This window comes from Papio anubis, chromosome 20, assembly GCF_008728515.1.
Source record: "Papio anubis isolate 15944 chromosome 20, Panubis1.0, whole genome shotgun sequence".
Taxonomy (NCBI): Eukaryota; Metazoa; Chordata; class Mammalia; order Primates; family Cercopithecidae; genus Papio; species Papio anubis.
The window spans coordinates 40,591,364-40,614,654 of NC_044995.1; the positions used below are offsets into that span (position 1 = coordinate 40,591,364).

Sequence of the window (23,291 nt, forward strand, 5' to 3'; positions counted from 1 at the left end):
TGGCACATGCCTGTAGTCCCAGCTACTCAGGAGGCTGAGGCAGGAGAACAACTTGAACCTGGAACACAGAGGTTGCAGTGATCCGAGATGGCGCCACCACACTCCAGCCTGGGTGACAGAGCAAGACTCTATCTTGGAAAAAAAAAAAAAATAGCCGGGAACAGTGGATCATGCCTGTAATCTCAGCGCTTTGGGAGGCCAAGGCGGGTAGATCACTTGAGGTCAGGAGTTTGAGACTAGCCTGGTCAATATGGCAAAACCCTGTCTCTACTAAAACTACAAAATTTGGCTGGGCGCGATGGCTCACACCTGTAATCCCAGCACTCTGAGAGGCTGAGGTGGGAGGATCACCTGAGGTCAGTAGTTCGAGACCAGTCTGGCCAACATGGTGAAACCGTGTCTCTACTAAAAATGCAAAAACTTAGCCGGGTGTGGTGGTGTGCACCTGTATTCCCAGCTACTAGGGAGGCTGAGGCATGAGAATCGCTTGAACCTGGGAGACAGAGGTAGTGAGCCGAGTCCTGCCATTGCACTCCAGTCTGGGTGACAAAGCGAGAGTCCGTCGCAAAAACAAAACAAACAAACAAAAATTAGCCGGACGTGGTGGCAGGTGCCTGTAATCCCAGCTACTTGGGAGGCTGAGGCAGGAGAATCGTTTGAACCCGGGAGGCAGAGGTTACGGTGAGCTGAGATCACGCCATTGCACTCCAGCCTGGTGACACAGCAAAACTCCGTCTCAAAAAAAAGAAAAAAAAAAAAAAAAGAAAAGGCATATGCACTTACCAAAAACCAGTAGGATGTACAACAGGAACTGTGTATGGGAATGTGAACTACATGAATAATGATGTATCAAGATTGGGTCATCAATTGTAACATGTTCAGCAGGTTGCAAGTTGTTAATAGGGGAAACTGCTGGAGGGATTGAATCTCTCCTCTATGGGCTCCCTCTTCTGTCATTTCTGTCATTTACACTACACTAGCAATACATTTGTCAGTTAAAACGCAAAGCATTCCTCCTGCTCATCCTCCAGTCCCACCAGTTTCTTGGTAGTCTTTGAAGAGAGTGTCTGGAAAAATCAAGGAAATACAGATATATACATTTTTCCAAATATTTTACACAAAAGTGGCCTCAGCCAGGTGTAGCGGCTCACGCCTGTAATCCCAACGCTTTGGGAAGCTGAGGTGGGAGAATCGCTTGAGGCCAAGAGCCTGAGACCAGGCTGGGCAACATAGTGAGACGCTGTCTCTAAAAATAAAGTATTTTAAAAAGAAGCGAGTTCCTTGGACAATGCACACGTGTCTGGACAGACAAGCATCTGGTGGCTGGGCCATCTGTTCAAAGAAAAACAGGAAGCCTATGTCCTGCCCCTCTGACCCGTCTAGGCCCAGCTTTTGTCTTTGTAATTTAAACTCCCAAAGGCAGGCCTGGACACCCTGGCTTGGCTTCCGGCTTCCTTCCCCGGCTCTGGAAACAGCAGAAAAAAACAATCCAACACGTCAATGTCTCCCTCGGTCTTGTGCTCTCCTGACGCCACCTCGATGGCTCCATCACGACCCTCTTGGTGGAGCACTGGGGTTGCTGTGCCCACTTTGCAGATGAGGAAACTGAGGCCCAGAGAGGTCCAGGTCACGCAGTCCAGCTACGTGGCCAAGCCAGAACTCGAATCCACGTCTCTCGGGACTCCAAATCCTGTTCATGACTGTTCCTACTCTGAGCTCACCACTGACTGCAAGACACCCATTCATCCACTCAAGTAATTCACCAATTGCCGAAATGCATCTGAAAAACCACAGGAGAGATTTCCCTGAAGATGACAGATGTGGGTTTGAGTCCTTTGACTCCGGCATTATGTGATTTTTTTTTTTTTTTTTTTTTTTTTTGAGATGGAATCTCGCTCTGTCACTCAGGCTGAAGTGAGGGCAGTGGCACTGTCTCAGCTCACTGCAGCCTCTGCCTCCCAGGTTCAAGCGATTCTCCTGCCTCAGCCTCCCGAGTAGCTGGGACTATAGGCGTGCACCACCACACCTGGCTAATTTTGTACTTTTAGTAGAGAAGGGGTTTCAACACGTTGGCCAGGTTGGTTTTGAACTCCCGACCTCAAGGGATCCACCCACCTCGGCCTCCCAGAGTGCTGGGATTACAGGCGGGAGCCACCGTGCCTGGCACACCAGTGTTGTATGATTTGAGGCTGGTGGCTGCTCCTCTCTCAGCCTCAGTTTCCTGCACCTGTAGGGTGGTGAGCCGGGATGATGATTCTACCTCCCGGAGCGAGTCGGTGCCTGCAGGTGGTAGATGCTCCATGGATGCCTATTGCATGGATGTGCCCTTGTATGCTCTCGCTCCTCAATTCTCCACGGAGCAGCAGGGTCCTCTGCCTATGGGCAGGATGGGGCAAGTGTCCTGGGCTGGCTGGGCCCACCATTCCCACCACAGGCACCAGGGGCCAGTGGGCAGCCTCATTCAACCTCCCTCTTCACCGTCACTCCCAACACGTCTCAGTTTGGGAGGCCCAGGCTGACTCCCGCTCCACGAGGAACCTATCTCCCTGCTGTGGGACTGATGGTATCAACGCTGGACACCAGGGGACAGAGAAGCACTGAGGTCCTCTGGCCAGTGAGGTCCTGTACTACTCTGGCTCACTCATTCTCTTATTGAGCACCTATAGTATGCACAGCCGTGTCCCGGATGTTGGGAATACAGCAGTGAATAAGGCAGAGAGGCCAGGCACGGTGGTGGCTCACGCCTGCAATCCCAGCACTTTTGGGAGGCTGAGGTGGGAGGATCGCTTAAGTCCAGGAGTTGGAGGCTGCAGTAAGCTATGATCATGTCATGGCACTCCAGCCTGGGTGACAGAGCAAGACCCTGTCTCAAAAAAAAAGAAAAAACAAAAAACAAAAAACAAAACAAAAAACCTGGGCAACATTGTGAGACCCCATCTCTACAAACAATGTAAAATCTAGCTGGGCATGGTGGCATTCACCTGTGGTCCCAGCAACTCAGGAGGCTGAGGCAGAAGGATTGCCTGAGCCCAGGAGATCAAGGTTGCAGTGAGCTATGATTGCATCACTACACTCCAGTCTGGGCGACAGAGCAAGACCCTGTTGCAGAAAGAAGGACAAAAGGCAAAGAAAAATCTCTGTCTTCACGGAGGTGACATTGGAACGGGAGGAGCAGACACCACAGAACCAGACAGTTATTCTGAGGGTGATCAGGACTGCGATGGGGAGACCCAGGGCCTGGAGGGGATGGGAGCCCAGAGGAACCCCTGACCCAGCTTCCACAGGGGAGGGAGATGGTCACGGAAGGCTTCCAAGAGACATCAGACCTGAAGAATGAATAGAAGTTTGTTCAGGTGGCCAGGCGCGGTGGCTCACGCCTGTAATCCCAGCACTTTGGGAGGCCGAGGTGGGCAGATTACCTGAGGTAAGGAGTTTGAGACCAGCCTGACCAACATGGAGAAACCCCATCTGTACTAAAGTACAAAATTAGCCGGGCATGATGGCGCATGCCTGTAATCCCAGCTACTTGGGAGGCTGAGGCAGGAGAATTGCTTGAACCTGGGAGGCGGAGGTTGCGGTAAGCCGAGATTGCACCGTTATACTCCAGCCTGGGCAACAGGAGCAAAACTCCGTCTCAAAAAAAAAGTTTGTTCAGGTAAGGAGTGGGGGAAACCATCAGCCTGGGCAGAGGGGATGGCCTGTGCAAAGGTCTGGAGGCAGCTGCACCCAGCACAGAAAGATACAGAAGCACATGATGATGCTACAGTGATTCCAGTAGCGAGGTCTGGGACAAGCTCTCAGCAGCGGATCAGGAAAACAGAAGAAGGCGCATCAGTAATTCCAGCACTGTGGAAGGCCAAGCTGGCAGCATCGCTTGAGGCCAGGAGTTTGAGATCAACCTGGGCAGCATAGCGAGACTGCTGTCTCTACAAAGAAAAATCAAAAAAATCAGCTGGCCGTGGTGGCACATGCCTATAGTCCCAGCTACTCTGGGAACTGAGGTAGGAGGGCTGCTTGAGCCTGGGAGGAGGAGACTGCAGTGAGCTGTGTTGGAGCCACTGCCCTCCAGCCTGGATGACAGAGAGAGACCCTGTCTCAAAAAAAAAAAAAAAAAAAGCAAAACCAAAAAGTTGATATTTATGAAGCTCCTACTAAATGTCAGGTGCTGGGAACCCCACAGAAACACGTAACTCAGCAACTGGGACATGACTGGGGCCGCCATGGCGGAGGCAGTGGGCAAAGGCAGGGATGTCCAAGCTGAGATTTTGTTTGTTTGTTTGTTTTGAGATGGAGTCTTGCTCTGTCGCCCAGGCTGGAGTGCAGTGGCACGATCTCAGCTCACTGCAAGCTCCGCCTCCCGGGTTCACGCCATTCTCCTGCCTCAGCCTCCCGAGTAGCTGGGACTACAGGCACCCACCACCCACGCCTGGCTAATTTTTTTTGTGGTTTTAGTACAGACGGGATTTCACCGTGTTAGCCAGGATGGTCTCGATCTCCTGATCTCATGATCCGCCCGCCTCGGCCTCCCAAAGTGCTGGGATTGCAGGCGTGAGCCACCGCGCCCGGCCTCAAGCTGACATTTAAGGGATAAAGAAGGGTGCAGGCAGACAAGGAGTGGGTGGAACAGCATTCCAGGTGGAAGGAGCAGCATTAGGCAGCAGCGTGGGTGAAGGAGATGGTTTTCGGCTCCTCTCTTACCGTAACGGGCACATGGACTCACTGTCCATCCACCAGTGAGTCCATCTGCCCACAGCCCACCGACTTCTCACCTCCCCTGTATCCTCACCCATCCAGGCCTATCATCCCCGACCTGGACCAGTACAGCCCCTCCTCCCTGGTCCACCAGCTCCAGCCTCACATCCACAACGTGTTCTCCGCGCAGCAGAGCAGAGGAGGCCAAAGTCCCTGCCACCACGCTCAGCCTCTGTTTGATTAGCTGTCAGGGGCACCCCAGCCACACCCAGCTGAGTCAGGGCTGGCGGTGCCCTGGAGAGAAATAGCTTCACCAGTCAGGTCTGGCAGGCACTGGGGCGGGTACTGGGCTTGAGGCGTCTGGGGTAGGGCCTTTGATCGGAGCGATCTCTGAAGCAGCGTTTCCACCAAGGCAGGACGTGGAGTCACTGAGCTCAAAGCCCCCTTGGGCTTCAACAGCGAATGGGCCCCGTCAAGGCCCTGAAGTTTGCTGCTCCAGGGCTCAACCTACCTCCTGATGTCTGGGTCTCCAGCTGTGACCGATCATGAACTTCTCAGGGAGCAAACAAGGAAACTGGGGCTCAGAGAAGTTGAGCAATTTATCCTGGGCCACATAGCCAGGTCCGATGGAGACCCAGTGAGACTTTAGAGACAACTGCTTTGGGGTCAGGCTCCCTGGATCCAAATCTTGGATCTGATACTGATTCACTAGGCTACGTTAGGGCGAGTCTCCCCTCCGGGTGTTCCTCAGATCCCCTCTCTGGGTGTTCTTTATCTGTAAAAGGAGGCTAATGGCAGCACCCATATATGGGAAAGGGAACAGGACATGCAAAGGTCCTTGGGTGGAGCTGTGTCCTGGTGTTTAGAGGAGCATCCAGGAGGCAGGTGCGGCTGGAGTAGAGTGAATGAGGGAAAGAAAAGGAGGAGGCAAGCCAGGGAGGTGACAGGGCTGATCATGCTGGGGCTTGTGGGTTGTGGGAGGACTTTGGTTTTGTCTGTTGATTGTTTTTGTCGTTGTTGTTGTTCTGAAACAGAGTCTCACTCTTTCACCCAGGCTGGAGTGCAGTGGCACAATCTCAGCTCACTGCAACCTCCACCTCCTGGGTTCAAACGATCCTCATGCCTCAGCCTCCGCAGTAGCTGGAATTACAGGCTCCCACCACTATGCCCGGCTATTTTTTGTATTTTTAGTAGAGACGGAGTTTCACCATGTTGGCCAGGCTGGTCTCGAACTCCTGACCTCAAGTGATCCACCCACCTCGGCCTCCCAAAGTGCTGGGATTACAATGAGGCACTGCCCCTACAAAGCCAAGTTGTGGGAGGACTTTGGCTTTTACCCTGAGTGAGGTGGGAGCCATGGAAGGTTCTGAACAGAGGAAGGACCTGATGTGATGCAGGTGTTCGCAGGCTCTTCCTGGCCACTGATGCAGGAACAAGCTGGCGGGAGGATGAGAAAGGAAGCTGGGAGACCGGATATAAAGGGGGCTGGACTGGAACTAGGCTGAGAAATGTGCAAATCTTTGCTTATCTGCATGTTTCCTGCCCAGCCTAGCTCCCAGCAGCCTGAGAGGCAAGGCGGGGACACTGGGTAGGGCACAGCGGGGAGTGATGGGCGGAGCTCTACCTGGCCAAAGTGGCTGGATCACTGCAGGCAGGCACGTGGGCTGTGTGCACATGTGACATGCCAGGCTGTGGGCAACCCTACTGCAGCCTGACTAGCAGGATGCTATCCTGGGTCTGAGTGGCAGGCTTTGGGGGTTCCCCTACAATCCAGCCCTCCTTCCTGTGGGTTCAAGGTCTGACATGGATTCACTGGGCAGCAAGGCAAGAAACCGTGTCTCGGGGGTGCATGGTGACTCGGGGTGGGCGCGGTGGCTCATGCCTGTAATCCCAGCACTTTGGGAAGCCGAGGCGGGTGGATCACCTGAGGTGAGGAGTTCCAGACCAGCCTGGCCAACATGGTAAAACCCCATCTCTACTAAAAATACAAAAAATTAGCCGGGTATGATAGTGGGTGCCTGTAATGCCAGCTACTCAGGAGGCTGAGGCAGGAGAATCACTTGAACCTGGGAGGCAGAGGTTGCAGTGAGTCGAGATTGTACCATTGCACTCCAGCCTGGGCAGCAAGAGCGAAACTCCATCTCAAATAAATAAATAAATAAATAAATAAATAAAAATAGAGAACAAAATGCCAGCAACCCACAGATGGGAATGAGAACAGCACATGCAAAGGCCCTGAGGCAGAGTCACAGCCTTGTATGATTCAACCTCAAATTCTCCCTGGGGCATTTGCTGACCAGGGAAAGAAGGACTGTCCAGGAGGAAGGACCTGCCGGTGCAGCGGCATGCAGGTGAGAAAGGGGTGAGCTCCTCCAGAGGGGCATGTGGGCTGGAGAATTCCCTAAAAATGCTGCAGCGGTGCTGGGAGAGAGACCAGTGGGGAGAGATTTGAGACCATAGATTAACCAAGACATCCCCACCGCTTCCTCTTGGTGGAAGTGCCCCGGCAAGTCTAGACTCCCAAACTGGCTCACTCAGGTCCCACCGCCTGGACCTGGGGCACATCTCCTGGCACCCCAGTGCCTAGCCAGGTTCCTCTGCCTCCCATGCTCTAGACTGGGAGCACGGACAATGCAGGCGCCAGAGACCCCTGTGAGTCACCCCGAGCAAGCACCTGAACACCCCTGTGCCTCAGTTTACTCATCTGCAAAATGGAGGAAAGCAATCATTTCTTCCGCATGTGTGAACTGCAGAGCCAGGCTCAATGACATCTTAGCAATTACACTTTTTGAGACAGGGTCATGCTCTGTCACCCAGGCTGGATTGCAGTGGCACAATCACAGCTCACTGCAGCCTTGACCTCCCAGGCTCAAGCGATCCTCCTCCCTCGGCCTCCTGAGTAGCGGGGATTAGGGACACACACCACCATGCCTGGTTAATTTTTGTATTTTTTGTGGACATGGGGTCTCATTATGTTGCCCAGGCTGGTCTCCAACTCCTGGGCTCAAAAAATCCTCCTGCCTTGGCCTTCCAAAGTGTTGGGATTACAGGCGTTAGCCATCATGCACGGCCACGATTATACTTACAGGCATGATTATTAGATAAGTGAACATCGTTATTGTTTTCCCGCCAGGAGTCAGAGGGCAGAAAGAGCGCCCCCCCCAAACCCCGGAAATCTGGGGCCTACCCAGCCTGGGTCCCAGCGCCTCCCCTCCCTTCCTCCCTCCTTAGCCTGTTTCCCCAGCCCTGCTTCTGGGGTGGGAAGATTCCCCTCACTAAACCCCGGGAGCCTGGGGTCCACCTAGCCTGGGTCTCAGCGCCTCCCTTCCCTCAGGCTCAGTTTCTCCAACCCAGCCCCCAGGGTGGAAAGAGCGCCCCGCCAGCCGGGCAGTCTGGGGCACCCCCAGTCTGGGTCCCAGCGCCTCCTTTCCCTAACTTCCCTCCTCAGCCTCAGTTTCCCCAGCCCTTCTCCTAGGGTAGAAAGAGCGTCCCCCGAGCCCGGGAGTCTGGGGCCCACCCAGCCTGGATCCCGGGGCCTCCTCTCCGTCCCCAGCCTCAGTTTCCCCAGCCCCCAGGACTCCAGGCGACCCCTCCGGCCGGCAGGGGCAGCACGGAGCGGCCCGGGCCACCCGGAAGGGCCCCGCCCCCGCGCCGGCCCCGCCCCGCCCCGGCTGCCCAGAACCGGCAGGCGGCAGCGGCGGCGGCGGGGCCGGGACGCGGGGCGGCGGCGGCGGCGGGACGCGGGGACCATGGCGGCCGCCGAGCGCCGCGCCTTCGCGCACAAAATCAACAGGTAGCGTGGCCGCGGGACCCCCTCCCACCTCCCCCACGTGGCCCGGCCCCGCCCCGGGGCGGTGTGACCCTCCCCGCCGGGGCGCCCCCAATTAAACCCCTTTCCGCCTCGGCCCGCGTCCCGCCAGCTTCCTCCGGCAGGGGCTGGGAGCGGGAGAAGGCGGGGAGGCCCGCGGGGGTCCCGGCGGGGGTCCCAGATAGGAGTCGCGTCGGGGCTGGGAGCGCGATGGCGGCTGCAGTTCTGCCTCCGTGACTCGCGGGGGTGTGTCCGGAGGGCTTCGCGGAGGAGGTGGTGCGGGGTTGCGGATGCCGGGCGCCCCCTGAACTCCCTGCGCGCCCCGTCCGCCTCTCTTGGCCCCTCACTGTCCCCGCGCCCTCGGAGATCGGGGTGGGCCGGACTTTCTGTTCCCTCCTCAGTGCCTGGTTTGGGGCTCCAGGCTCAGAGATTTGGGGACAGAGATGGGCTCCTTGGTGGCGTTTGAAACCCCTTGAGGAGTTTCCTGTGCCCTTCCCCCTCCGGGGTCCGGTGCCCAGCTGTCGGGGGGGAAAGGGGACAGCTGTGGGCGCTCCCCCACCTTCTGCTTCAGGCTCTCCCAGCACGGGCTGGACCGCACTGGGGATGGATGGGTGATTGAATGGAGGGAGTGGGGGCTGGGGACAGAACCAGCTGGTGGGCAGACGAGGGAGGGGACAGGCCCCAGGCGCTGGGGGATTCATTTCCGTGGCCACTGGGGATTGTGAGAGTCACAGCCTGGGAGGGGGATATCAGACTCTTTGGGGCTGAAAAGCCTCGCCCCCAGTTGGCGGGGGCGGGTCTTTGCGACAAGGGTGCGTTCAGAAACTAAGGTATCCTCTCCCCGGGGGACCTGTCCTGTCTGCCCCCAGGTGAAAGAGCTGCCCTGTGGGTTGGGCGCTGGTCTCCTGGAGAGAAAAGATCCCCCTCTTGGGATATAGTAGCAGAGAGAGACCAGAAGCCTGATCAAGTAGATTACCTGTCAGTGACAAGTGCTGTGGAGACAAGAAGACAGGGAAGGGGGATGGGAGGGTGGGGGCTGCTTGAGATGCAGGAGGTGGGTCAGGAAGGCCTGGATGAGCAGGTGCCTTTGAGTAAAAACCTCAAGGAGATGAGGGAGGGATCGACACCTGTTTGTGGGGGAAGAGTGGGAAGGGTTTGTGCAAAGGCCCTGAGGCAGGAACAGAGAGCTGGAGGGGGACAGTAGTAGTAGAATGTACAGTGTCTTGTGGGCTGTGCAGGGGACTTTGACTTTTGACCCCAAGTGAGGTGGAAGCCATGGGGAGTTCTCAGCAGAGGAGGGAAGAGACCTGGTGGCTGGGGCATAATGGCTGGGCAATTTTTATGTTCTATCATTATCTTTGTCTGTAAATTGGCATTCTGTCTTAGACCTTTGGCATCTCTGAGGATGCAAATATTATGGCTGTCTGTTTATTTTTATTTTTCTTTTCCTTTTCTTTTCTTTTTTTTTTTTTTTGAGACAGTCTTGCTCTGTCACCCAGGCTGGAGTGCAATGGCACAATCTCAGCTCACTGCAAACTCTGCCTCCCGGGTTCAAGCAATTCTTGTGTCTCAGCTTCGTAAGTAGCTAGGATTACAGGTGCCTGCCACCACACCCAGCTAATTTTTGAATTTTTAGTAGAGAGGTTGTTTCACCATGTTGACCAGGCTGGTCAAAAACTCCTGACCTCAGGTGATCTGCATACCTCCCAAAGTGCTGGGATTACAGATGTGAGCCACTGCGCCCAGGCTTTTTTTTTTTTTTTTTTAATACAGGCTGTCACCCAGGCTGGAGGGCAGTGGTGATACCTTGGCTCACTGCAACCTCAACCTCCCAGGCTCAAGTGATCCTCCTGCCTCAGCCTCCCAAGTAACTGGGACTACAGGTGTATGCTGCAACACTTGGCTAACTTTTTAACCTTTTGTAGAAATGGGATCTCACTATCTCGCCCAGGCTGGCCTCAAACTCCTGGGCTCAAGTGATCCTCCTGCCTCAGCCTCCCAAGTGCTGGGATTACAGGCATGAGCCATTGTGCTCAGCCTGCTGTCTGTTTCTTTGCATTTTGGTCTGTATGTCCAAAATTTGGTCTGTATGTCCAAAATAGCTGGGCGTGGTGGTGGGTGCCTGTAATCCCAGCTACTCGGGAGGCTGAGGCAGGAGAATCGCTTGAATCCGGGACGTGGAGGTTGCAGTGAGCTGAGATCGAGCCACTGCGCTCCAGCCTGGACGACAGAGACTCCATCTCAAGAAAAGAAAAAAATAAAAATAAAAAGAGAGGGAGAGAGAAAGAAAAGTGGAAATTTCAAAGAATAATTAGAAAGCAAAGGGCAGGGAAACGGCCACTTGGTCAATTTCCTATGGGGACCATCTCCACCTTCCTGGCTCCCTCCCCCATGCCAGCAGCCCTACCTGATCTGGCCTGTTTTAGGTTGTCAAATAAACTAAATCATGGGATGTTGCATCCACGTGCCCAACTTTGCTTACTCAGCATCATGTCAGGAAGGCTCAGCTGGGCCATTGCCTGCAATCCTTTTTCGTTGCTGGGTAGTACTCCCCTGCCTCGGGCATTTATTTCCCCATCTTTGGTCAGTGAACATGTGAGTTTCACTTTGGAGCTGTCATGGTCAGAGATGTCAACATTCTTGGCCATGTGTTTCCTTCTGAGTATCTACACCTTGGAGTGGAATTGCTGGATTGGCATATTTTCAACCATGCTTAATAATCACAGATGGTTTTTTTTCTCTCTCTCTCTCTCTGTGTGTGTGTGTGTGTGTGTGTGTGTGTGTGGGTGTGTTTGTAGAAACAGGGATACCACTTCTCATTTGTTGGTGTGAGCTCTGGCTCATGCAGATACTCTAATGAGCCTCCCAAAATGCTGGGAATATGAACATGAATTACACACCACCTGGCTTATCAGATGGATTTTTTTGGAGACAGAATTCATTCTGTTGCCTGAGCCCCCTAAGGAAGTGGAGCAATCTTGAGCTCACCAGCCTCCACCTCCTAGGTTTCAAAGTATTCCTCTTGCCTTTCAGCCTCAGTAGCTAGCATTCCAGCATGTGCCACCATGCCTGGCTAATTTTGTATGTTTAGTGACAGTTTCACCATGTTGGGCAGGCGTGCAAACTCCTGACCTCAGATGATCTGCCCACCTCAAATGGCCTCCCAAAGTGCTGGAGTGCAAGGCATAAGCCACGGTGCCGCCTTGTTTTTGTAGGAACGAGTGTCTCTGTAGCCCAGGCTGGAGTGCTGGGTGCATCACTGCAGCCTCAAACTCCTGAAACTCAGCGATCCTCCTGTGGCCTCCCAAAGCACTGGGATTGCAGGTACTGCGAAACCAACATACGACTCATGGTTGTCATCCTATATGTCTCACCTTGGTGTAAAACAGGGTCAGAGAGGCGGGCACAGTGGCTCACCAAATCCCAGCACTGGAGGCTGAGCAAGAGATCATGGGAAGTCAGGAGTTTGAGACCAACTAGGCAACATAGTGAGACCCCATTTGTCTACAAAATAAAATAAAATTTAATTATAAAATGGTGGTGTGCGCAGTTTGTCCCAGCTGCCCGGGAGGCAGGAACTGAATTGCTTGCCAGACTACAGGAAGGCAAACTGCACCGGTGGGCGTGTGCTACACCACTGCACTCCAACACTGGGTGACAATGAACCCATCTCCAAAAACACACACACACACACAAACCAAAACGGAAGGCTGAACTGGTGGCTCAGCCTGTAATTCAGAGGAGTTTGGGAGGCGGCTGAGGCGGGGTAGATCACACCAGAGGAGGTCAGGAGTTGAGGTCAGCCTGGCCCAGATGTAAACCCCATCTCTACAAAATACAAAAAATTAGCCAGGCGGTGAGTGGCTGGCCTAATCCCAGCGCTGCTCGGAGGCTGAAGCAGGGGCGTCACGGGCTGGGAGGTGGAGTTTGCAGCGGGCAGAGATCACCGCCACTGCACTTCACCCTGGACAATTAAGAAATAAAGGCTCTGTCTCAAATAAATAAATAAATAAATAAATAAATAAATAAATAAAGAAATAAAAACAAAACAAAACAGGGTGCAGGAAATCCCAGCTGCTAAGGATTTGTCTTTGAGAACCCTGACCTGGGGTGGCTTGTAAACCTAATTAAGCACTTTCTGTGTACAAAGCCTTACACTCAGAACAGCTGGAGAAGGTGGGCAGTGGCCAGAGCCCTGAGGCTGAGAGACTGATGGTCACTCATCCATGTTCAGCGGCTTCGTGCAGAGTCCTGTGATGCAGTCAGCTGGCTCTGCGGCCGTGGTGTTGCAGGCCTGGCGTTTTCCCACTGCAGGGGCCTCTCTCCAAGGCCAAGGGGAAAATGAAGCTGGAGGCCCAGGCGTCCTTCCTCCCCTCTCCCTCCGCTGGAGCAGCAGCTGCAGAACAGCTGGGACCAGGGTACAGCTTTGTCCCCTGTCTCAGCATCTTTTGTAAATTATCCCCCAGCCCCTGTGTGCCCAGGGTTCTGGAGGCAGCAGCCCGACTTTGGGAATTTCAAGACAAAAGCCCTAATGTTTCACATCCTTTGAATGCCCCACAAGTGCCTTTCTCAACCCCCTAGTCAGTAGAAGCAAGAATCCAAGACCATTAAGAGTGAAAATGGATCGAATATGGGGATGGAGGAGGGCGACCGGGGTCTCCAACTAGAGACCTCCACATTGTATGAAGGTCATGATCAAGTTTTGGTTTTGACCCATACAATTTTTTTTTTTTTCCTTTTTTGGGGCAGAGCCTCACTCCGTCGCCCAGGCTGGAATGTAGTGGTGCAATCTTGGCTCACTGCAACCTCCACCTCCCGGATTCGAGTGATTCTCATGCCTCAGCCACCCAAGTAGCTGGGATTACAGGTGCGTGCCACCACACCCAGCTAACTTTTGTATTTTTAGTAGAGATGGGGTTTCACCATGTTGGCCAGGCTGGTCTCAAATGCCTGACCTCAAGTGATCCACCCACCTCGGCCTCCCAAAGAGCTGGGATTACAGGCGTGAGCCACTGCACCAGGTTAATTATTTTGTTTTGTTTTGAGACAGGGTCTTGCTCTGTCATTCAGGCTGGAGTCCAGTGGCACAACAATCATAGCTCACTACAGCCTCTACCTCCCATACTCAAGTTATCCTCCTGCCTCAGCCTCCTGAGTAGCTAATTTTTAAATTTTTTGTAGAAATGGGGTCTCCCTACAACTTTGTCCCCACCTGGGGAGGCTTGTTGATAACCCAGCTCTTTGGTGAGCACTAGGTCCATGAGTGGCTGAGAGATACATGTATTTACTTTTAATGTTGTTCAGGGTCCAGTTTACCCAGTGGCATGCCCAGGCTGGTCTTGAACTCCTGGCCTCAAGTGATCCTTCTGCTTCAGCCTCCCAGAGAACTTGGGATTAGCGGTGTGAGCCACTGTGCCTGGCTGAGCACAACTTTTTATTATGAAAATTTACTGGCCAGGCGTGGTGACTCACGCCTGTAATCCCAGCAATTTGGGAGGCTGAGATGGGCGTATCATGAGGTCAGGAGATCGAGACCATCCTGGCTAACATGGTGAAACCCCGTCTCTACTAAAAATACAAAAAATTAGCTGGGCCTGGTGGTGGGCGCCTGTAATCCTAGCTACTCAGGAGGCTGAGGCAGGAGAATGGCGTGAACCGGGAAGGGGGAGCTTGCAGTAAGCCAAGATTGCGCCACTGCACTCCAACCTGGGCAACAGAGCGAGACTCAGTCTCAAAAAAAAAAAAAAATCTACAATTACACAGGGAATTGGGAAGCAGAAGGGAGTAAGACCTGAAAACCCAGGCAATCAGCTTCTCTATTTTAAGAGGGACTGAGGTCCAGAGAGGGTATCCTACCTGGCCAAAGTCACACAGCCAGATGACCTGGGGCTTTCCCTCACTCAGCAGATTTGGGCAAGTTGTAGAAGAAGACTGGAAGGGACTCACTCTTTTTTTTTTTTTTTTTTTTTTTTTGAGATGGAATCTCAGTCTGTCGCCCAGGCTGGAGTGCAGTAGCGTGATCTCTGCTCACTGCAAACTCCGCCTCCTGGGTTCCCGCCATTCTCCTGCCTCAGCCTCCCAAGTAGCTGGGACTACAGGCGCCTGCCACCACGCCCGACTAATTTTTTTGTATTTTTAGTAGAGATGGGGTTTCACTGTATTAGTTAGGATGGTCTCAATCTCCTGACCTCGTGATCTGCCTGTCTCGGCCTCCCAAAGTGCTGGGATTACGGACACGAGCCACTGCGCCCAGCGGGACTCACTCATTCTATCAAAAAAATGTACTAGGCAGGCGGATCACTTGAGGTCAGGAGTTCGAGACCAGCCCGTGCAACATGGCAAGACCCTGTCTCTACTGAAAATAGAAAGATTAACCAGGCTTGGTGGTATACACTGTAATCACAGCTACTTGGGAGGCTGAGGTGGGAGGAGGATCACTTGAGTCTGGGAGGCGGAGATTGAAGTGAGCTGATATCGTGCCAGTACACTCCAGCCTGGGCAACAGAGCCACCCTGTCTCAAAAAAAAAGTAGGTCGGCAGCGGTGGCTTATGCCGCTAATCACAGCACTTTGGGAGGCTGAGGCAGTTGTATCACCTGAGGTCAGGAGTTTGAGACCAGCCTGGCCAACATTGTTAAACCCCATCTCTGCTAAAAATACAAAAAATTAGCCGGGCTGGTGGCACATGCTTGTAATCCCAGCTACTCAGGAGGCCGAGGCAGGAGAATCACTTGAACCCGGGAGGCGGAGGTTGCAGTGAGCTGAGATTGTGCCATTGCACTCCAGCCTGGGCAATGAGTGAAACTCCGTCTCAAAAAAAAAAAAAAAAAAAAATGGAGTGAGTGCCTAGTACGTGCAAGGCCCTCTTTGGGGGACACACAGCCCTAGCTCCTGCCTTCACAGAGACCCCAGGGAGCGGGAGTCTCCACACTCAAAGCATGAAACCCAGTCTCAGGTCCTTTGTACCTGCTGTGCCCCCTGCCGGGCACCCTCTACCCCCAGGTAACTGCGTGGCTCTCTCTCGTCCCCTCCTGAGCTCAGCCAGAGGAATTGGAGGCTGGAGCCATCCCTGTGCCCATTGGTTCTGCTCCACATTCCTGCAGAGTCCCCTCTACTGCCAGTCTTGCCCCTTTACCCCCATCCTCCTTGATTTTTTTTTTTTTTTTGAGACAAAGTCTTGCTCTGTCACCCAGGTTGGGGTACAGTGACACAATCTCGGCTCACTGCAACCTGCACCTCCTGGGTTCAAGCGATTATCCTGCCTCAGCCTCCTGAGTATTAGCTGGGACTATAGGCGTCCAGCTAATTTTTGTATTTTTAGTAGAGATGGGGTTTCCCCTTGTTGGCCAGGCCGGTCTTGAACTTCTGACCTCAGGTGATCCACCCGCCTCAGCCTCTCAAAATGCTGGGATTACAGGTGTGAACCACCACACCCGGCCATCCTCCCTGATTTTGAAGGCCTGCTCAGATCCAGGTGGCCCAGGAAGGCCCCAGGGCCCACCTTGGTTGCATGGGGTTACTTAAAAGACCTCCCAGTTCTGGGCCCCCCAGGCCAGGTTGACCTCTGACACAATGGCCTCATCTCAAGATCTCTGTGACTTCAGGCCAGGCCCCAGGCTTCGCCCTCCCCAGTAGCCCTGTGAAGTCAGGGCATCAGCTACAGATGGGTAAACTGAGGCTCAGAGGTGGAAATGACTTATCCAGGCCCCAAAGCAAGGATGGGAAGGGATGTATGTTCTGGATGGGGTCCCGGGGCAGAGCTGGGTGTGTTGGGGAACAGTAGGGTGGACAGAGGTCCCCCAGATGAGGGAACAGAGGCCAGGGACCCATGGGCCTCCCCCCAGACCTGGAAGGCCACAGGCCCAGCTGGGAGGGGAACGAGAGTCCGTGATGGCTTTAAACCCCACTGGTGGCAGCATTCCCCTCTCCTGATCTGTGCTTGATGGGGAAGAGGTTGGGGGAACTGGGAGCTGGGGGCTCTTAAAACCTCAGCACTCCTGGTTCTCTTGGCCCTTGGCCTATTTATTCCTTTCCACAAGTTGAATTTTCCTCCTAGCAGGAATCTGTCGGCCCCACTGCCTGAGTTTTCCTGTCCCCAATGGCCCCCTCTCTGTCTTTGCAGGACGGTGGCCGCAGAGGTGCGGAAGCAGGTGTCCCGGGAACGCAGTGGCTCCCCCAGCTCCAGCAGACGCTGCAGCAGCTCCCTGGGGGTAAGTATTTGGGGGGTCCACCTCCAGCCCCCTGCCTTCTCTCAGACAGAGGTAGGGGCTTCCTTGGCCTAGGTTCTATCCCACCCCCTCCCTCCTGTGGCCTGTCCTATGGGGAAACCAAGAGAGACCCAGCAGTGTGAGGGGAGGGAGTCCCTGCCCTGGTCCTCGTACTGTCACCAATTCCTGTGGCCACTCTCCCTGCAGCTGCTTGTCACCCTGTGGGTGGTCCAGGGGGAGTGGCTCCCCGCTGATGTCCCCCACCTCCAGCCACCTGGACCACCCAGATGGGGATGGAGGAGGGAAGTTGGGGAGGGGAGTGGCTTTTGCCTAAGAGGGGTGGGGCCATCCATGTTGCCCAGAGGGTTGGGAGGGATGTAGGAATTGTGTCTTGCCTGGCCTCTGTCAACATTTCTTTCCTTCCACTGTTAGTTTCTGCCCTTCCAGGCATGGGGTGTGATTTCCTTCCTGGAGCCCCTGGAGGGAGGGGCAGGGCAGGGAAAGCTGAGGTGGGGGTGGAGAGTCTGAGGTCACCCTCCTCCATGGCTCCTCCGTAGCTCCAACACCCTCCATGGCTCCCACCGCCCTCCTATTTGAGTTTGAAGCCAGCACGCACCCACCCCTGCCTCACGCCTCCACTCTCAGCCTCCTGGGCAGTGCGATCACAGCCACTTTGCTCCAATCCAGGTCCCACTGACTGAAGTTGTCGAGCCCCTGGACTTTGAGGATGTACTTCTGAGCCGGCCACCAGATGCTGAGCCCGGGCCCCTCAGGGACCTGGTCGAATTCCCAGCTGACGACTTGGAGCTGCTGCTGCAGCCCCGGGAATGCCGGACCACAGAGCCCGGGATCCCCAAGGATGAGTGGGTAGCCCCACACCCTCTCAGCCTGTGATTCCACTCTGTCTCTGCCATCCACATCAACCGCCCGAGTTCAGCTTCTGGCTGGGCCGTGACCTTGGACAAGCCATGCTTTTTCTCTGAGCCTCTGTCTCTCCCTGTCTGGAATAGGCAGGACAGTGCCAACCTTACAGGCTTAGCAGAAGGATTCGCAGAGACCCTGCCTCTGTTTACCCTGATCTTCTTTTGCTACAGAAAACTGGATGCTCAGGTGAGGGCTGCAGTGGAGATGTATATCGAGGACTGGGTCATCGTCCACAGAAGGTGAGTCTGACTTGGGGGCAGCTCAGGGGGTTCGGAACCCAAAAGGGCTGAGCTGATGTCTGCAGCCGGTCCTACTGTGTATCTGCCCATTGTCCCTGCAAGAGCAGGCAAACTTGTCAGGTGGAGCACGAGGAGGGTGGCTTCGTAGGGGCCGAGTAGGTGTGTCGGAACACACTGGGGAGCCCCTGGGGGCCCTCAGCCCTCCCTACCTGCCCAGCCTCGTTTCCTGCTAGGTATCAGTACCTGAGTGCAGCATACAGCCCCGTCACCACGGAGACACAGCGAGAGCGACAGAAGGGCCTCCCCCGCCAGGTCTTTGAGCAGGATGCTTCTGGAGACGAGAGGTCCGGCCCTGAGGACTCGGTGAGGAATTCCCTGGCTGGGGTCACTGAAGGGGTATGTGTGGAGGCTCCAGTCTCAGGTTTTGGTCACCTGTGACAGGAAATGACCCAAACAGTCTTGAGCTCAAAAGGAATTGCATCAGTCCCCATGAGTAAAAAGTTAGGGGTCATAATTGTAAACATTTATTGAGTGCTTAGGGTATACTAAAGGCTTTATATGTGTCCTCTCCTTTCATCCTAGGAGTCAGGGCAGCCATTACACCCAGGTGAGGAAACTGAGGCACAGCAAGGTTCTTAGAGGCCTTGAGCCTGTATTTTGTCAGTCAACATTTACTGGGCACTTACTGTATACCAACCGTAATTATTCCAAAGATTATTGTTGTTTTCATTATTATTATTATTTTAAGTAAGTTTATTTATTATTTTGAGATGGAGTCTCACTCTGTCACCCAGGCTGGAGTACAGTGGCACAATCTCAGCTCACTGCAACCTCCACCTCCTGGGTTCAAGCGATGCTCCCACCTCAGCCTCCCGGGTAGCTGGGATTACAGGCATGGGCCACCATGCCGGCTAATTTTGTTATTATGTTTAGATGTACATGGGGAAACTGAGGCCCTTAGAGTTGGGGGTCAGAGACTCAGTGTCACAGAGCTGAGCTGAGATTTGATCCAGTGCAGGAAGGTCAGGAGGAACTCTCTCCTTCTCTGGCAACAGTGAACAAAGTCCCAGGGAAGGCTCTCATTGGCCCAGCCCAGGCCCTTGGAGCCAGCCCCTAGGGTGGGTGGATGTGTTCTGACTGGCCAGATAAGAATCACCTGAAGCCCCAAATGTGGGATAAAGAGTAGCCTCCCTCAACAATGGTAAAAATTGGGAGGCTCTCCAGACAGAAGTTTCTGGAAAGAGGGTAGGCAAAACCTCCACGTGATCCTTAGAGTGATGACCCTCAGCCCCTGACCCTCAATTTCCCCATCTCTAGAATGAGTTTGAGGACACTCTCACCAGAGTGTGGTGAGGGTGTATACAGCTGGCACTCAGTGCTTGCTCATTGTCCACTGGCAGAATGACTCCCGGCGCGGCTCAGGCTCCCCGGAAGACACCCCTCGAAGCAGTGGTGCCTCTAGCATCTTCGACCTGAGGAACCTGGCAGCTGACTCATTGCTGCCCTCGCTGCTAGAGCGGGCGGCCCCAGAAGATGTGGACCGGCGCAATGAAAGCCTTCGACGGCAGCACCGGCCCCCGGCCCTGCTTACCCTCTACCCGGCGCCTGACGAGGTAGGTGCCCCTTCCCAGATATCAGCCAACCAGCATTTACTGGGTGCCTATTGTATACTTCATGTTTATTCAATAGCTTCTATAGATGGACATCTACTATATACCCCTATAGTAATCTAATCAGCGTTTATTGGGCACCTACTGTATATCCTATGTTTATTAAATAGATTCTATATGTGGACACCTTCTATATACCCCTATATCCAACCAGCATGTATTGGGTGCCTACTGTATACCCTATGCTTATTCAATAGTTTCTAGGCCAGGCATGGTGGCTCAGGCTTGTAATCCCAGCACTTTGGGAGGCCAAGGTGGGCAGATCACTTGAGGCCAGGAGTTCAAGACCAGTCAACATGGCGAAACCCCGTCTCTACTAAAAATACAAAAGTTAACCAGGTATAGTGGCAGGTGCCTGTAATCCCAGCTACTTAGGAGGCTGAGGCATGAGAATCGCCAGAACCCGGGAGGCCAAGGCTGCAGTGAGCTGAGATCAACATCACTGCACTCCAGCCTAGACAACAGAGCAAAACTCTGTCTCAAAAAAAACAAAAACAAAAACAAAAAAAGTAGCTTCTGGCTGGGCGTGGTGGCTCATACCTGTAATCCCAGCACTTTGGGAGGCTGAGGCGAGACTTAAAAAAAAAAAAAAGATAGCTTCTGTATATGGACACCTACTGTGTACTTTTATAGTTAGCTAACCAGCATTTAGTGGGCACCTACTGTATCTCCTAAGTTTATTCAATAGCTTTTATATGTGGACACCTACTATATACTCCTATATTTATCCAACCATCAACGCCATAGGAAAGGTAAAAACATACATAAAATAAATTTTTTTTTTTTGAGATGAGTCTCGCTCTGTCGCCCAAGCTGGAGTGCAGTGGCACGATCTCAGCTCACTGCAACCTCCACCTCCTGGGTTCAAGCGATTCTTCTGCTTCAGCCTCCTGAGTAGCTGGGACTACAGGCGTGTGCCACCATGCCTGGCTAATTTTTGTATTTTTAGTAGAGATGGGGTTTCTTTTTTTTTTTTTTTTTTTTTTGAGACGGAGTCTCGCTCTGTCGCCCAGGCTGGAGTGCAGTGGCGCGATCTCGGCTCACTGCAAGCTCCACCTCCCGGGCTCACGCCATTCTCCCGCCTCAGCCTCCGAGTAGCTGGGACTACAGGCGCCCGCCACCACGCCCAGCTAGTTTTTTTTTTTTGTATTTTTAGTAGAGACGGGGTTTCACCATGTTAGCCAGGATGGTCTCGATCTCCTGACCTCGTGATCCGCCCGTCTCGGCCTCCCAAAGTGCTGGGATTACAGGCTTGAGCCACCGCGCCCGGCCGAGATGGGGTTTCAACATGTTGGCCAGGCTGGTCTCAAACTCCTGACCTTGTGATCCACCCGCCTCAGCCTCCCAGAGTGCTGGGATTACAGGCATGAGCCACTGCACCCGGCCAGAAAATAAATTTTTAAAAATTATTTATCCAACAAGCATGTATTGGGTACCAACTGTATAATCCCTATATTTATTCAATACATGAATGCCTACTGTATAGTTCTCTATTTAATCAACCAATATTTATTGAACACCTACCACATACGCCTATTTTTATCCAACCAACATTTATTTGGTACCTAGTGTATACTCCTGTGTTTGTATTTAGCCATTTATTGAGTGCTTACTATATACACCCATATTTATTCAATCAGTACTTATTGAGTGCCTTATTGGGTATATATCCCTATTTCGCCAATCAGCATTTATTGGATGCTTTCTGTATGTGCTTATGTTCATCCAACCAACTTTTAGTAGGTACCTATTGTATACCTCTATAATAATTTGACTAACATGTTTGGGTACCCACTGTATTGTTGGCATTGGGGATATAGCCATGAATAGAGAGACCCAGTCCCTGCCTTCAGAGTTCACTGGTGGAGGAGAGACCTCTCTACTAGGAGCTTATAACCCAGACAGAGTAGTGCCATGATGAGGTGCTGGTAATTGTCCCTCACACGGTCCTCAGTGTCCCAGCCACCATGGCTCCTTACACCAGGACATTGTGGGCACCTGAAGAGGTGCCTGCCCAGGCCTCAGGGATCAGGGAGGACTTCCTGGAGGAAGGGTTGGCTAAGCTGCAATCCCAGCTACTCCAGAGGCTGAGGCAGGAGAATCACATGAACCTGGAAGGCAGAGGTTGCAGTGAGCCAAGATCACACCACTGCACTCCAGCCTGGGCGACAGAGTGAGACTCCATTTAAAAAAAAAAAAAGCTTCTATACATGGACACCTACTATGTACCTCTATATAGCAGAAGTATATATGAACAGTGAGCAGACATTAGCCAGACAAGGAGGAGCGGGAGAAGACGGGCATTCCAGGCACGGGAACAGCATGTGTAAAGGCTCAGAGGCAGGGACAGAAAGACGGTTAGTCAGGCTGGGGTAGAGCTGGTCTGAAGCTGGGCGCTCCAGACCCTTCCTGGAGGATGTCCCAGCTGCTCCCCTGCAGCTCCTGCCCCCGACTCTTGGCAGGACGAAGCCGTGGAACGCTGTAGCCGCCCAGAGCCACCCCGCGAGCACTTTGGACAGAGGATCTTGGTCAAGTGTCTGTCGCTCAAGTGAGTGTACCGATGTGTCCCTCTTCTTAGATGCGTGAAAGGACCGCGTGGGTTCCGGTGGGGTACACACTACATGAGTAGTGCCATTACCGTGTGCGGCCCTGTCACCTATGTGGCCACCTATGGGCTTTTATAGGGGGAAGTAAGACTTCCTTTTTCGTTATCCCAAGTCGCCAATTCTTAAGTGCCAATTGTATGCCAGGATCAGTTCTCAGCCTTTCATGTATATGAACCCATCTAATCTTCACCACAACCTCATGAAGTGGGCAAAGGTGGGGAAACTGAGGCACAGAGTGGTAACATCATGGTGCCAAGACCATACAACTTGTGAAGCTGGAGTCTGGCGCTTGCCGGCCCTGCTGCTGGGATCCAGGGTTTGGCTGGGAGGCTTTGGGGCGGGTGCTAGTGACCCTGGGCCTGGCTCTCAGCCCCCTCCACACCAGCCCCCAGGGAGCAGCAGAAGTGCGTGGGAACAGAGTTGAACAGGATGTGGACTTGGACCTGAGCCTGGCCCTGCCTCTCCCCACCCCGAGTTCCTGCTTGGATCAGGGCAGGAAAGGGAGGCTCCATGCTGGCCTGAGGCCTGGGTGGGCCTCCTGCCCTAAACACAAGGATTGGGAACTGGCTCTGTGGGCTCATCCAGTCATTCAACAAACACTTACTGGCCGGGCGCGGTGGCTCCCACCTGTAATCCTAATACTTTAGGAAGCGAGGTGGGCGGATCACCAGAGCCAAGTTTGAGACCAGCCTGGCCAACATGGCAAAACACCATCTCTACTAAAAAAAAAAATTAGCCAGACGTGGTGGCAGGCACCTGTAATCCCTGCTACTCAGGAGGCTGAGGCAGGAGAATCACTTGACCCGGAGAACGGAGGTTGCGGTGAGCTGAGATTGTGCCACTGCACTCCAGCCTCAAAAAACAAACAAAAAAAAACATTTATGAAGTCCCTACTGTATACAGGACACATAACCATGTAATGACCACGCAGAGCCAGGATAAGTGACACTGAAAGTGTGTAGAGTCCTGGAGGAGGCTCCTGACCCAGCTTGAGGGGTAGGAGCGGGTATCTGGGACAGCTTCCCTTGCAGAGGGACGTGTACGTGGAGACTCAGTGAGGAAGAGGAACTGGCTGAATAGAGAGGATGGAAGGGATGTAACGGGGAGTACTCAGTGTTTCAGTTTGGAGGTGCATGGTGAGCGGAG

General features: G+C 53.5%; 1 protein-coding gene across 6 annotated transcripts in view; it reads left to right on the forward strand.

Annotated features, from left to right (window-relative positions):
- The first annotated feature begins 8,357 nt into the window (after window positions 1–8,357).
- DOCK6 (dedicator of cytokinesis 6) overlaps window positions 8,358–23,291 on the forward strand; it is a 61,329-nt gene continuing 46,395 nt past the window's right edge. For 5 of the 6 annotated variants that reach the window (XM_009193506.2, XM_009193507.2, XM_009193508.2 and 2 more), the window contains exons 1-7: window positions 8,393–8,485; window positions 16,622–16,709; window positions 17,394–17,569; window positions 17,801–17,869; window positions 18,103–18,232; window positions 19,270–19,482; window positions 22,002–22,087. In XM_009193506.2, coding sequence (XP_009191770.2) covers window positions 8,442–8,485; window positions 16,622–16,709; window positions 17,394–17,569; window positions 17,801–17,869; window positions 18,103–18,232; window positions 19,270–19,482; window positions 22,002–22,087 — 806 coding nt within the window. In that variant the 5' untranslated portion in view covers window positions 8,393–8,441. Of the gene's footprint in view, window positions 8,486–16,621; window positions 16,710–17,393; window positions 17,570–17,800; window positions 17,870–18,102; window positions 18,233–19,269; window positions 19,483–22,001; window positions 22,088–23,291 lie in introns of all 6 variants that reach the window. The other variant, XM_009193509.2, reaches the window with a different exon arrangement.